We start from the raw sequence: 15203 nt of genomic DNA, 5'->3' as shown, positions 1-15203 counted from the left end.
CAGGGAGATTGGGTCGGCTATCGAGAGGTCAAGCAACGTGGTGCACCAGTGTCGTCAGGGCCACGCAGGGGTGACCAGGATCAGGCGAGCCTTGTCCCTGCGAAGCTCTAGGAGAACCTTGTGCACCAGTGGGAAGGGTGGAAAGGCGTAAAGCAGCTGGCTCTTCCATGGGATTAGGAAGGCGTCCGATATCGAGCCCGAGGCGAGACCTTGGAAGGAGCAGAACCTCTGGCATTTCCTGCTCTCGCGAGAAGCGAAGAGGTCTATGTGGGGAAAGCCCCACTTCCAGAAAACAGAATGTATAATGTCCGGAAGAATCGACCATTTGTGAGACACAAAAGATCTGCTGAGTTGATCTGCCAGAGTGTGTTCCAAACCCCTGGGAGAAAAGACGCCACAAGGTCTATTGAGTGGGCTATGCAAAATTCCCACAGTTGGATCGCCTCCTGACAAAGGGGGGAGGATCAAGTCCCTCCCTGCTTGTTTGGGTAGTGCATCACCGTTGTGTTGTCCGTAAGCACTGAAACACAACAACCCTGCAGATGTTGTTGGAACACCTGGCACGCCAGGCAGACTGCTCTCAGCTCTCAGACGTTTATGTGCAGTGCCAGAGACCTTGCGTGCGAAGATGGCCCAGGTGAGCCCCCCCGTAGAGAGATGACGCGTCCGTCGTTAGGGACACTGAGGGCTGCATCGGATGGAACAGCAGTCCTGCACACACCAGGGAGGGTGTTAGCCACCAGTCGAGGGAGTGTAGAATGCTCTGAGTAATGGTGACCACCATGTCTATAGCATCTCTGCCTGGGCGGTAAACTGAGGCAAGCCAGGTTTGAAGGAGATGCAGGCGTAGTTTGGCGTGCTTGGTTACAAAGGTGCATGAGGCCATGTGACCGAGGAGGCTGAGACAGTTGCGAGCCAAGGTCGTCGGAAAGCCTTGGAGGCTTTTTATAATTGAAACTATTGCCTGAAATCAGGATAGTGGTAAGCAGGCTCTTGCGAGTTTAGAGTCTAGAATGGCCCCAATAAACTCTATTCTTTGTATGGGCACTAGAATAGATTTTTCTAGATTGATCATCAGGCCTAAATCGGCTGAATAGGTCCTTGACGATGCCCACGTGCCTGGTGACTTGGGCCTCGGAGGTCCCTCAAATAAGCCAGTCATCTAGGTAAGGAAAGATATGTATTCGACGACGAAGGAGGGAGGCGGCCACTACAGCCATACACTTCGTGAACAAGCGAGGGGCTGCAGAGAGACCAAATGGAAGGACCGCAAATTGAAAATGTTGGCGGTTCACCATAAACCATAGGTACCGTCTGTGCGGAGGGTAAATGGCGATGTGGAAATATGCGTCCTTTATGTCGAGAGCAGCATACCAGTCTCCGGGATCCAGGGATGGGATGATGGTCTCCAGGGATACCATGCAGAACTTCAACTTTTCCATGAACATGTTGAGTCCTCGTAAGTCCAGGATAGGCCAGAGGCCTCCTTTTGCCTTGGGGATTGGGAAGTATCGGGAATAAAAATCCTTGCCCCTTAATTCCTCCAGTACCTCCTCTATAGCTCTGATCGAGAGGAGCGTTCGAACCTCTTGCCAGAGGAATTGCTCATGAGAGGGGTCCCTGAAGAGGGACGGGGAAGGGGGATGGAAGAGAGGGGGTGAAATGAATTGGAGATGGTATCCAAATTCTACCGTGCGTAGGACCCAACGATCCGAGGTTAATTGGGGCCACGCAGGGAGAAAGGAGGAAAGGCGGTTGCAAAACTGAAAAGGATCCTGGGGAAGGACTGGTGCTCTGCTCTCGGGCACACCTTCAAAAGTTCGTTTTGGGGCCCATCGTTGGTTTGGCGGGACTGTTATAGTGGCCCCCTTGGGGTCCAGACTGCCATCTGCGGTTACCACGACCGCGCCTTCTGCCAAAGTCTTGTCGTGGCCTGGGTGGGGGGTAAGGGCGGCTGAGGCTGGCTGCGGAAGGACCTTCACTGGGTCTGTGGGGTATACATCCCGAGGGAACGCATAATTACCCGATTGTCCTTGAGACTTGCAGCCTAGGGTCCGTTTTCTGAGAGAAGAGGCCCTGGCCTTCAAATGGCAGGTCTTGATGGTGTGCTGCAGTTCAGGAGGTAGGCCTGACACTTGCAGCCACGATATCCGTCTCATCGTGATTCCGGAGGCCACAGTTCTGGCTACCGAATCGGCAGTGTCGAGTGAGGCCTGGAGGGAGGTCCGTGCAACTTTCCTTCCTTCCTCAGAAGGGCCTGGAATTCCTGGCGGGAGTCCTGTGGGACCAGTTCAGTGAACTTGCCCACTGCCTGCCAGGTATTATAATTATATCTGCTAAGCAGGGCCTGGTAGTTCGCCACCCTGAGTTGGAGGCCCCCGCAGAGTAGACTTTACGTCCAACAGGTCCATACGTCTAAGCCTCCCTTGATTTTGGGCGGGGGCTTGCTGGCCATGGCGTTCCGCTCATTCACAGATGGACCACCAGAGAGCATGGGGAGGGTGGGTATATAAGTACTCATACCCCTTAGAGGGCACCACGTACTTTCGTTCCACCCCACTGGACGTGGGAGGGATAGACGCCAGGGATTGCCAGATGGTGTCCGCTTTGGCTTGAATGGAGCGGATGAATAGTAAAGCCACACGAGTTGGCACATCTGCCGACAGGAAGTCTATCACAGGGTCTTCAACCTCCAGGACTTCCTGTACCTGTAGATTGATATTTAAGGCGACTCGCCTCAGAAGGTCCTGGTGAGCTCAGAGGTCAATAGGTACGGGCCCAAAGAGGATGTCCCGGCTACTGCCTCATCTGGGAAGAGGAAGATGACAGACCAGGGACAAGTGGCTCATGTATGGACTCGTGGTCAGGAGGCATGTCAGGGTCTGGGAGGACCTGAGGGTCTGGTGCCAAAGGAGACCCGTCTGCACCCGCTGGAGGGGGGTGACTAACAGTGACCTCTGGTGCGCAATGTTCCGAAGGGGCAGAGCATGATGGTACCATGGGTTCACCTTGGGCCTGGTGATATGCCCAAGGCGTCCACAAGGACCACTGTTGAGGACCTTGGTCTGGACCTGGAGCCTCATGTAGAACTCGGCTGTGTACGTCCAAATCCCCGTAGGAGGCACTATCGGCGTGCGATGAGACAGACATATGTGCAATGGCCATGGCGGAGCGGAGACCGCTTGGGGAGGAGCACTGCATCCAGCAAACTGTTCTCCGTGCCGCATCGGACAGTGGTACCTGGGCTACCGGGTTCCGTACCAGTACCGGGAGTAGGACTGGACCTGCGACGGCGCGCGGGTGCCGGAAGGTCGACCAGGATCTTGAAGCTCTATGATGAGAGCGGCTGCGGTGGGAACAGTGCGGGAGCTGGATCGGCGGCTGGAGTATAGGGCCGGCGAGCGGGATCTCAAATGGTGCCGCGAGTATGACCGGTACCAAGAAAGAGATCGGTACCGGGACTGCGAGCGGTGTCGGGAATGGGATCGGTGCCGAGATCAAGAACGCTGGCGGGACCTCGATCTTGAGTGGTGCCTCTCTGTAGTGATGATCGAGGACAGTCTTACCATGGCAGGCTTGCCTGTTGATTGAATAACCTGCAGGGCGGTGCCGGGGGTTGAGGCAGGTGGGCTCCGTTAATGTAATCAGTTCCCTCGCCGTAGAGAATGTCTCTGGCGTGGTGGGAATGATGACTCTAGCGAGGCATGTGCCGGGGAGCTGTCAGGCACTGGACTCCATGGTCCTTGCGAGGCCAGAATCAACAGTGCTGAGATCGTTGGTGCTGCGGCTGCTACTGGTGCCAGGAGGCTCGACTTAGGCTGCTGTTCAGACTGCGGTGCAGATAGCGAAGCCGCAGGAGCTTTCAGCTTCTAGGCTCGCGGGGAAAGGGAGCGGTGCCGGCAGGTTTCTGGGCCGGTGCCGGTTGGTGCTGAGATGCCTTCGTGGTGCCGGCGCACTCCGGTGCCAACGAGGCACTTCTCCCAGGTGCGGACTGAGCTGGCACCCGGTGCCGAAGGTGGAGGAGTGAGGGCTGCCTCCATTAGGAGCTGCTTGAGGCGAAAGTCCCGCTCCTTTTTTGTCCGCGGCTTGAAGGATTTGCAGATCCAGCACTTGAGTCTGCGAGGGGGATTCCACCTCCAAGACTTGAGACAGGAGTCATGAGGGTCTCCTGTGGGCATCGGCCTGCGGCAAGCCGAGCACGGTTTTGAAACCCGGTGAGCCAGGCATGGGCCTGGGCACCGGGTGAGGGAAGGGCTAATCCCCAACCCTCTGAACTATGTACACTAACTACGTTTACAAAAAGTATTAAGTATTAAACTATAGAGAATAAACTGTACACACAATAAGTATTAGAACGAGTGAATAGCTAGGGAGGTGGAGATCAGCTAAACCGTGCTCCACTGTTCCAACGACCGACACGGGTGGTAAGAAGGAACTGAGGAGCGGATGGGTCGGCATGGGTATATACTCAGTGCCATAGTGGTGCCACGCCAGAGGGCGCCAGCCGACCCACCGAGTGTTGCTAGTGTAAAAATCTTCCGACAAACGTGCACGCAGCGCGCGCACACCTAATTGGAATCGATATGAGCAAGCACTCAAAGAACGCCCCTGAGAACAGGGACTCAGCGAGGAAGCACCTCTTCAACTGTGACTGTACCATTGTAAGCAGACTGCTAGTGTGTCTTTTTTGCTGAGAAGAGCAAGTTATTATACTTTCACTTGCTTCACTATGGCTTGTTTTATTTTGTCGTAGCCTTGATACTTGTTCTGAATAGGTGGTTGTTGTTTAAATTAATCACCTGCTTCTAGCACCCATTTGTCTCATTTGTGATTAGAAACACTCAAAAGGGAAATCTTGGAAAGGAACTCTGCTATTGTCCTGTGTTACAGCTTAGACAAACTGCCTGGAAAACAAACAGGCTGAAAAATACTCAGTACCCAGAGGAAACTGTAGGAAAGCAGCAAACGCTATTCACGTTAGCCTCTGTTAAAAACAAGTCACCCAGTGAGCAGAATATAATGCAGGGCTATTTTTATAGAAAATCAAAATAAATGGTTAAAATGTAAATGGCAACACAGTGAAGGTCTTAGGGAAGTGAAAGATAATCTGGGTTACATGCTTTGACAAAACTCCCCGCTCCTTTGAAACAGCCTTGGCTGTCTGATTAAAAGCATAGATATCCATGCCACCTAAGGCAGTGTCAGAATAAAATTGGGTTTTAATTATTTGAGGGAAAAACCCTGCGAAAATCACAGTAAGATCACACTCTGGGTGTGTCTACACTGCAATGAAATACCCTCATGGGATTTGAGAGTGCAGGTGCCAGCCGGAGACCAAACGCTTCCACTGCAATTTTACACCCCAGCAGCCCGATCCCCACGAGCCCAAGTTAACTGACACAAGCCGCAGCATAGACATACCCTCTCACTCCCTTCACAGCACTCCCCACCACATCGATCTTCGAGCAATGGACACATTTGTGCTGCAGAGAACCAAATAAAAGTGTAAAATTGCTGTAAAGCACTGTCCCAATACATGAGCAGTTTTCACGAGCGAGCAAACAGGAGCAGTTAACAGGAGAGTTTTGCGAGGGAGTTCTTCAGGTGAAGGAAGAACGATTACTTGACCCTTGGGGTAAGTTTGTTGCCTGTGGTGTGTTTGCGCTGTGCTTGCTGCTTGACTGAAATATACGGTGGTATACATAACAGGAGCAGCCTACAGGGGAGTTTTGCGAGGGTGGCTACGTACACTTAACGTTCTTTACACTTAAAGCCAAAAACACTCCCTGATAAAAAAAACAAAACAAAGGAACAAGCTTCAGGAGTCAAAAGGGAACGCAGGCAGAAGTCCAGCAACAGAGTGGGGGCTATCCAGTTTACTGCACCCAATGCAGCATGTCTGATTACCTGCCCTATGGGCAGGTGGCATATGTGTGCATTCAGTGCAAGAAGCTCCTGGCCCTCTGAGACTGTGTACACAGGCTCTGGACACCAGAGTGGCTGAACTAGAGGAGCTAAGGGAGACAGTCTCATTTGTGTATCTCTCTTTCTGGGACACAGTAGAACGGTCCCACCCCAGATCTGACAGCCTCTGTGCTGCTGAGGAGGATGAGAGTCTCAGGGAAAGAGAATATCCAACTGGAGCAGATGGAAACAATCCCATAGTTGGAACCCTCCTTTCAGATGATGTTGTGGTATCCTCTCGCACTGAGGATACCTCTCCAGGGGAGGAAACTACAGTTATCAGGAAGAGACAACTATTAGTAACGGGCGATTCAATCATTAGAAACAGAAGATAGCTGGATTTGCGATGACTGGGAGAACCACATGGTGACTTGCCTGCCTAGTGCAAAGGTTGTGGATCTCTCGAGATATCTAGATAGATTTACGTGTAGTGCTGGGAAGGAGCTGGCAGTCATGGTACATGTAGGTACCAACGACATAGGGAAACATAGGAGAGAGGTCCTGGAGGCCAAGTTTAGGCTGTTTAGGTAAGAGATTGAAGTCCAAGACCTCTATGGTAGGATTCTCTGAAATGGTTCCAGTTCCACGCGCAGGGCCAGTTAGACAGGCAGAACTGCAGGGTCTCAATGAGTGGATGAGATGATGGTGTAGGGAGAAGGGGTTTAATATTAGGAACTGGGGAAATTTGGGGGAAAGAGGGAGCCTATAGAGGAAAGATGGGCTCCATCTAAGCCAAAATGGAACCAGATGGCTGGCACTTAAAAAAGCCGTTGAGCAATTTTTAAACTAAGGGCTTGGGGAAGGTCAACAAGTGTGGAGGAGCACATGGTTCGGACAGAGACATCCCTTAGGGATCTATTAAAGGAGATTCTCTATGTCCTTGTAAAAGGAGGAGAGGATGGAAAATGATAAAAGGTAGGATCTGATGAGAAACAATCAAATGAAAAAAACACCCATTCAATTACATCATATAACCGCAGACAGCTAAAAAGTAACAAGTTTTTAAAGTGCTTATATAATAATGTTAGAAGTCTAAATAATAAAATGGATGAACTAGAGAGCCTCGTATTAAATGAGGATATTGCTATAATAAGCATCACAGAACTTGGTGGAATGAGGATAATCAATGGGACACAGTAATACAAGGGCACAAAATATATTGGAAGGACAGATCAGGTATTGCTGGTTGGGAAGTGGCACTATGTGTGAAAGAAAGCATAGAATCAAATAAAGTAAAAATCTTAAATGAACCAAACTGTATCATAGAATCTCTATGGCTAGTAATTCCATGCTCTAATAAAAAGAATATAGCAGTAGGGATATATTACTGACCAGGATGGTGATAGTGACTGTGAAATGCTCAGGGAGATTAGAGAGGCTATTAAAATAAAAAAAAAAATAAAAACTCAATAATGGGGTATATATTCCATCTCATCCCCAGGTTGGGACTGGGTACATTCACTCAGCGAGATGCAGAGATAAAGGCTTCTGATACCTTAAAATGAAGCTTCTGGAGCAGGGCTAGTACTGGAAACACCACAAGGAGAGAAGCAATTTCTGGTTTAGTCCTAGAGAAGCATAGACTCATGGTCCAAGAGGTGAATATAGCTGGACGCTTGTAATGAGTGAGCCCATAATATAATTAAATTTAAACATCTTCTGTGGGGGAAAAACACCAACAAGCAGCCAAACACTGTAAGCACTATAATTTCAGAAAGGGAACTACACAACAAATAAGGAAAGTTAGTTAAACAGAAAATAAAAGGTACAGTGCAAAAAAGTGAAAACCTGGAAAGCTGCACAGAAACTCTTTTAAGAACACATCATAAATAGAGGCTCAACTTCAATGTATATCCCAAATTAAAAACACAGTAACACAAAAGGTGCCACACTGGGGCTAAACACACAAAGTCAAAGAAAAAGTGACGAGGAAAGTATCCTTTAAAAGTGGAACGTTAAATCCTAGTGTGGACTAATAGAATGACAGCAATAAACTCTAGGCAAGTGAATGTAAACAAATATACATTAGAAACGCCAACCAAAAGAATAATTGAAGAACAGCTAGCCCAAAGACTCAAACAGTATAGCAAAAATGTTAAGTACATCAGAACGCAGACAAGCCTGCCAAACAACATGTGGATAAGTCGGACTCAGGCACAAGAAGGCCAATGCTGAAGAAAGAATCTTTAGCATCAGTCTTCACAAGCTGAGGATGCTGACAAAGGGAAGATTCCAAACTGAGCCAATTTCTTGTTCTCAGGCATGGACAAATCTGGAACACTGTCCCAGATTAAAGTTGTCAGTTAGCGACTGGACAGTTTGGAACAAATTGATAAAACATAAGCAGTAATAAGTACTAGACGCAGATGGATATTACCATCCAAGAGTTCTGAAGGAATTCAACATGTGACACTTCAGAACTACTAACTGTGGCAATGTAACCACTAATCAATTTATAAATCAGCCTTCTGTACTACCAGATGACTGGGTAGTTAACCATGGAATTTTTGCAAAGGGCCCAGAAGTGATCCGCAACAGCAATTCACATGCGCTCAAAGTAAAGCCCTGACCTTCAGTGCCAAGGCAATAACTGGTCTGAAACGTATAAGTAAAGCACAAAACTGTCAATGATTGATGGAAAGAGTCAACATCAGTTTTTAGTAAGGGAATATGCTATGCCATCCTACTAAGAACTCCTGCAGGGGGGGTAACACCATCGAGGACAAGAGAGTCCCTGGATATATATCGGAACTCTACAGATCCTTTCAGACAAGCCTTCATGATCAAGGCCCATCATGACAAAAGGCTTATAAGCAAAGATAAGTTGCCACGGAAAGATAACGGTCGCTCATTGATTAGTAACTAGATTAAAGATAGGAAACAAAGGATAGGAATAAAATGTATAAGATTTCAGGAATGAGACAGGCCGAAAAGTGTGTCCCTCCAGCGAAGTCGCACATGGGCTCCCAACGTCCTAATTCAACATATTCCTCCACACAAAATCACAGGTATTCTCAAAACCAGCGAGGTCACACACGCTTTGTGTAGCGGACAGAACCACCCTACGCCGGCACCAAGCTGGTGTAACTTTACCCTGCCACACCGTCCATCAGATCCTGGCGCAATCAAAGGGCTCACCTCATTCTTGCTGCGGATAACGTGCTTATCCGGACAACGGGAGCTGACTGGCAGCCGGCACGCGAGCGAGGAGACTTACTGGCACACACGCTTCAGCAGACCCTATTGCACCAGAGCAGCAACCCCACCGCCACAGCAGTGGACGCCCAAACCCACGAGATCGCCAGAAGACTATTGAAGATGGGCACAGGTATAAATACACCCGCCTGGCGTGCCAGGGGATTTCCCTACACGAGCAGTGACCCTTGTTTGAGAAACCCTGTCCTAAATGATCTAGAAAAAGGGGTAAACAGTGAGGTGGCCAAATTTGCACATGTTAACTATCCTGAGTAGTTTTGTAAGTCCCAGGCAGACTGTGAAGACCTACAAAAGGATCTCTCTAAACTGGATGACTGGGCAACAAAATGGTGGACGAAATCCAATGTTGATAAATGCAAAATAACACACATTGGAAAACATAATCCCAACTATATATATAAATGATGGGATCTAAATTAGCTGTTATGAGTCTATGATTCTATGCAGGGCCATGAATGTAGGGCTGGGTCAGGGCTTGGGGTGCAGGGGGGGGATGGGTGCAGCAGGGGGCTCAGGGCAGGGGATTGGGTGCAGGAGGGGTACAGTGTGTGGCCTCCAGCCAGCACCACTTACCTTGAGTGGCTCTGGAGTGGCAGCAGCATGCAGCAGAGCTAAGACAGGCTCCCTGCCTGCTCTAGCCCCGCACTGCTCCTGGAAGTGGCCAGCATGTCCGGCAATGGCTCTTGGGGCTGGAGTGGGGAAGGCAGCTCTGCCACGCACTGCCCTTGCCTGTGGGTACCACCCCCAAGTCTCCCATTGGCCTTGGTTCCCCGTACCCAGCCAATGGGAGCAGAGGGGGGAGGTACCTGCAGGTGAGGGCAGTGCATGGAGCCCTCTGCTCCTCCACCACCCCACCCTCCTGCAGGAGCCACAGGGATGTGGTGCCAGGACAGGCAGGGAGAATTTCATGTGTATAGTTAATGAGGCTGAAAATGTGTCCTCGTGGCTTAAAACAGGCCCAGGCAAAAACTCTCCAAGAGCAGAGGGGCAGTTCACACTTCATCAGGGCATGTATGGGACAAACCCAGCCCAGCCTCACAGGAACAAAGGACGCTGCCCTAGGCAGCAACAAAGGATCTGTTGGACTCAAGTCACCCCCACTTCCTCTCCTTGCTCAGTCTGGGACTGCGATGAGGTAATGCTCACCTGACTCTGAAGGAGAAGGGACAAAGCCAAGAGGGAAGAAAGAACATGATAAAAGAGAGAGATGTTTGCCATGTTCTTCCTCTCTCTTCCACCTCCATCTACAGACATCACCAACAAGTGACTGAAGCACTGATCAAAAGGGAGAGCCTGCATGAAGGGCAACCAGCCAGCCTGTGGTGAGAAGCATCTAAGTTTGTAAGGGCACTGAAAGTGTTAAGATCATCTTAGAATACATTTTGCTTTTATTTCATTTGACCAAATCAGATTTTTATTGATTATAAGTCAAAGTACATCTTTGTAGTTAATAAAATGGTTTGTTAATTCTACCTTAAGCAGTGCATTTGGTTTGAAGTGTGTCAGACTTCCCTTGGGATAACAAGCCTGGTACATATCAATTTCTTGGTTAAACTGATGAACTCTTTAAGCCTGCAGCGTCCAGCAGGCATAACTGGACACTGCAAGAAGGAGGTTCCTAGGATTGTGTCTGGGATCGGAGGTATTGGAGGCTGTGCGTGAACAGCCCAGGGGTGGGGATTCTCACAGCAGAGCAGGTTAAGGCTGGCTCCCAGAGTTGAGGATTGGAGTGACTAGATGATCATCGGTCCAGATAACATCAGGGGAATGTCACACCAAGACTATATCAGGGTTCAAAAAAGAACTAGATAAACTCAGGGAGGATAGGTCCATCAATGACTATTTGCAGGATGGGCAGGGATGGTGTCCCTAGCCTCTGTTCGTCAGAAGCTGAGAATGGGCGACAAGAGATGGATCACTTGATTAACTGCTCTGTTCACTCCCTCTGGGGCATCTGGCATTGGCTACTGTCAGAAGACAGGGTACTGAGCTAGATGGACCTTTGGTCTGACCCAGTATGTTCCTTTCTATTCACATCTGTGACACTTTAAATTAGGACATTCTGTCTGATATAAAATAAATATCATGGCCCCAGAGAGAAGTGTTTCTACGAGGAGAAACAAAACCTATCTGCATCCAAGCTGGATTAATCAAGGTGCATTATTTTGCATTGCTTAGAGCTTAGGCAACAGGTGGGGAAGAAACTCAGTCTCTACCCCATACAGCTTACAATCTGACATTAGACAGAACAGCCGGGACAATTGATGTGAAGATTGAACAATCAAGATGGAGACACGCCCAATCACCGGTATTTTTCTAAGTAGCTAATATTAGGGATGATAAGCTTATGTTGCGGGAGTCACAGACGAGAGTCTTAAGGATGGATTTGAATGAGGAAAGTGAACTGGTACCCCTCCCCTCACCCTTGATGTGACATTTGATAAAAGCTGTAATCTTGGTACAGGGACGTGTTGTTTGTTTTGGGAAGCAGTTGGAGGCATTGTTAAATAACATCATTAGATAGTAATACACACTACATAGTCTCTTTCAAAACAAACCAGGAAAGAGAAATAGTCTCCCTAAATGCATCTTTTTGAATCGGACATGGTGAAAATATGTTGTGCGATACATTATTACTCCCAGGCTTTGCTAGAATTTTACAAGCTAGGATTAACAAACATAGGTCCAAAAACCATCAGCATAGATTTAGGGTAGTAAAACACTTCCTTTCAGCTGGATTGTTTCATAAGTGACTGGGCCACACATTATGAACACACCATGCAATGCTGTCACTCCTACAAAATCTGAATTGCCAGAATTTTAAATGGCAGATTCCCATATATCCATTAAGTTAATTGCTTTGCATCATGAGGAAGATTTTATTGTATAATCACAGAACAGGTACTGTGCAATCAAAAATATAGACCTGGAAGGGAACCCTAAAGGTCATCAGGCCCACCCCTTTGTGCTGAGGCAAGAATAAGTATACCTAGACCATCCCTGATAGGTATTTGACTAATATGTTCTTAAAGTTCCAGCACTGGGTTTTCCACAACACAACTTTTAGACCCAGAATCCCAGTTTCTTTAAGGAGGATTCTACAAGTAACAGGTACATCAGTTATAAAACAGTTGCTGGTTCTGTCTAGCAACCTAAACTTTTAGAATCATAGAAGTGTAGGAGTAGGAGGGACCTCAAGAGGTCATCTAGTCCAGTCTCCTCCACTCAAGACAAGACTATGTAATAGCTAGACCATACCTGACAGGTGTTTACCTAATCTGTTCTTAAACTCCAATTATGGAGATTCCACAACCTCCATAGGCAATTTGTTCCTAACTGTCAGGGTAGGTAAACACTGGAAGTGTTTCCTAATGTACCAACCTAAAATTCCCTTGCTGCAATTTAAGCCTATTACTTCTTAACCTTTGAGGACAAGACAACGAGAACACTATTTTCCCCTCCTCTTTGTAACAACCTCGTATGTACTTAAAAACTTAAGTCTCAATTCAGTTGTCTCTTCTCCAAACTAAACAAATCCATTTTTTTCCAATCTTTCCTCATGGGTCATGTTTAATAGATCTTTAATCTTTTTTCTCTCTCCCCTCTGGACTTTCTCCAGTTTGTCCACGTCTTTCCTGAAAGGTGATGCCCAAAACTGGTCACAATACTCCAGATGAGGCTTTACTGGCATGGATCAGAGTGGAAAAATTGCTTAAAGTATCTTGCTTACAACACTCCTGCTAATACATCCCAGAATTATGATTCTGTCCTCTACCACCCCAAGAGTTTTCCACTGATGACTCATACTTAGCTTGCAATCCACTATACCTCCCAGATCCCTTTTTGCAGTACTCTGTCCTAGGCAATCATTTCCCATGTGGTATGTGCACAAATGACTGTTCCCTCCTACGTAGAGTTATTTAGCCTTTGTCCTTACTGAATTTCAACCTATTTATTTCAGACCATTTCTCCAGTTTGTCCAGATCATTTTGAATTCTAATCCTATCCTCCAAAGCACTTGCAACCCCTCCCATCTTGGTATCATCCACAAACTTTATAAGTGTACTCTCTATAGCATAATCTAAATCATTGATGAAGACATTGAACAGAACTGGACCCGTGACCAATGCCTGCAGGACCCCTCTCGATAAGCTCTTCCAGCTTGACTATGAACCACTGGGCAAGTCAGCTAAAACAGGGGTTTCATAAAATTCAACAAGCAAGCAGCAATTAGTCATACAGCCATACAATATTAAAGATCACCAGCTGCCACTCTGGCAGTGCTGCAGCAGGGCTCTACACTGCTCTGTTAAAGCCATAAAGGAGACAAAGCTCATGCTCCAATACGTCTGTTAGTCTATAAGGTGCCACAGGACTCTTTGCTGCTTTAATTGAAAAGGTTATGATTCACTGAATATGATTATCCTTTTCGTATGCATGTATCATTTTGGTATCTGAAGTTAGGAATATTGTCTATGCATCTATTACAAATGTGTTAACACCTGAGAAATGCCCACTAGGCAGGATGCAATCAGTCTAGATGGCTGGTTGGGAAGGGCCATTAGGGAGAACAATAGGTCTTAGAAGAAGCTAATCTCCCATGGGAGAGCCTTCCTGAGGATGCAACAAACAGCCTCTGAGTTATGGCTGCTGTGACCCTATAGGGGCATGTGACCAAGTCACCTGATACTGGACTCCATTTTGGAATACCAACGTTTTTCCATTGACTGGCTGTGGGAACCAAGTTTGGAAATAAAGGGTTCCTGCCATGTGCAAAATCTATTTAAGGCAGGGGGTTGACATCATTGTGGTTCTTCACTGACTCCCCACCCAAAGAGACACCCGGAAATACCTGAGGAAAAAGGACTGGACTGAGAAAGAAGGGCTGAACCCAGGCTAGAGGGATTTCTAGCCTGTGAAAGGAATACCTGGGTTTTAAGCTGCAAGCAAGTGCAGTTTGCCCTTTAAGAATCTCTGCAACCTGCTCGATCATCGTCATTTAGGGTGAGAATTTGTTACTCATATTCAATCTCTTTAGTATTTTAAGCTTAGATCACATTTTTGTTGATTTGCAAGGTAATCTGCTTTGATCTGTTTGGTATTCCTTATAATCACTTAAAAACTCTCTTTTGTAGTTAATAAACTTGTTTTTGTTTTGTCTAAAACCAGTGTGTGGAAATCATAACTTGGGGGCAGAAAGCTGTGTATATTCCTCTCCACATTGAGGGAAGGAGGCAAATTTTATGAGCTTATGCTGTATAGTTCCCTGTGCAGCTCAAGATGGTATAATTTGGGGTTTAGCCTCCAGAGAGGGTATGTGTCTGAGAAGCTGGTAAGTGCCTAGCTGTACAGCCTTCCCATGCAGGGGCTGATCAAAAAGCCCATCTCCATGTTACTACAGCTCGGTGTCTTCCTGCGTGCCAGTGAAAGTAGGAGACTGGGAGCATGTCTGCAGCTTGTCAAAGCATTACAGGGTGAGTGGGAGCCCAGGCTGGTGGGTCGAGGGGCTCAGTGGTATCCCTTTCCAGCCAGCACCCCAGAAGGAACCCATCACAATGTCCTAAAAAGCTAACCTACTCTTTTATTCGAAAATCAGCAATAAATTCCAAAGTGGTCCATTTTAATCTTGAGATTAAATTCATGTTGTGATAAGACAAAGATTATTGCACAGCTGAAGTCTGGGAGTGGCGTTAATCAACAGGTGGAGCAATGTTTGCAGAATACAGTAATTTAGTGCCTGGTTAAGCGCAGGTGAGTATGTAAACGTACAGGTCAAGGTTTCAGAAGCAAGAATTAGTTTCTGTACAACTGCAGAAAAGAACAGACTAACATAGGTATTTTAAGTGACTGAATTCCTGCATAGCTAAGATAATTTTTGTCCTGACTACTAACAGACTTAGAGTCAAGTATCAGAGGGGTAGCCGTGTTAGTCTGGATCTGTAAAAGCAGCAGAGAATCCTGTGGCACCTTATAGACTAACAGACGTTTTGGAGTGTGAGCTTTCGTGGGTGAATACCCACTTC

The 15203-nt window shown here is 47.3% G+C and overlaps 1 protein-coding gene across 5 annotated transcripts in view; it reads right to left on the bottom strand.

The window, feature by feature from the left end:
• The window catches only part of PRCP (prolylcarboxypeptidase), a 104430-nt gene that overhangs the window by 74119 nt on the left and 15108 nt on the right, over positions 1–15203 (bottom strand). For 2 of the 5 annotated variants that reach the window (XM_075061777.1, XM_075061778.1), the window contains exon 1: positions 5422–5478. The exons of the other annotated variants lie outside the window; for them this stretch is intronic. In XM_075061777.1, the coding sequence (XP_074917878.1) occupies positions 5422–5478 (57 nt within the window). Of the gene's footprint in view, positions 1–5421; positions 5479–15203 lie in introns of those variants that run through there. 5 annotated transcript variants of the gene reach the window in all.

Source organism: Chelonoidis abingdonii, chromosome 1, assembly GCF_003597395.2.
Source record: "Chelonoidis abingdonii isolate Lonesome George chromosome 1, CheloAbing_2.0, whole genome shotgun sequence".
In the NCBI taxonomy this organism is placed as follows: Eukaryota; Metazoa; Chordata; order Testudines; family Testudinidae; genus Chelonoidis; species Chelonoidis abingdonii.
Note: the sequence above shows the minus strand (reverse complement) of the source record. Positions and strands in the feature narration are given on the sequence as shown.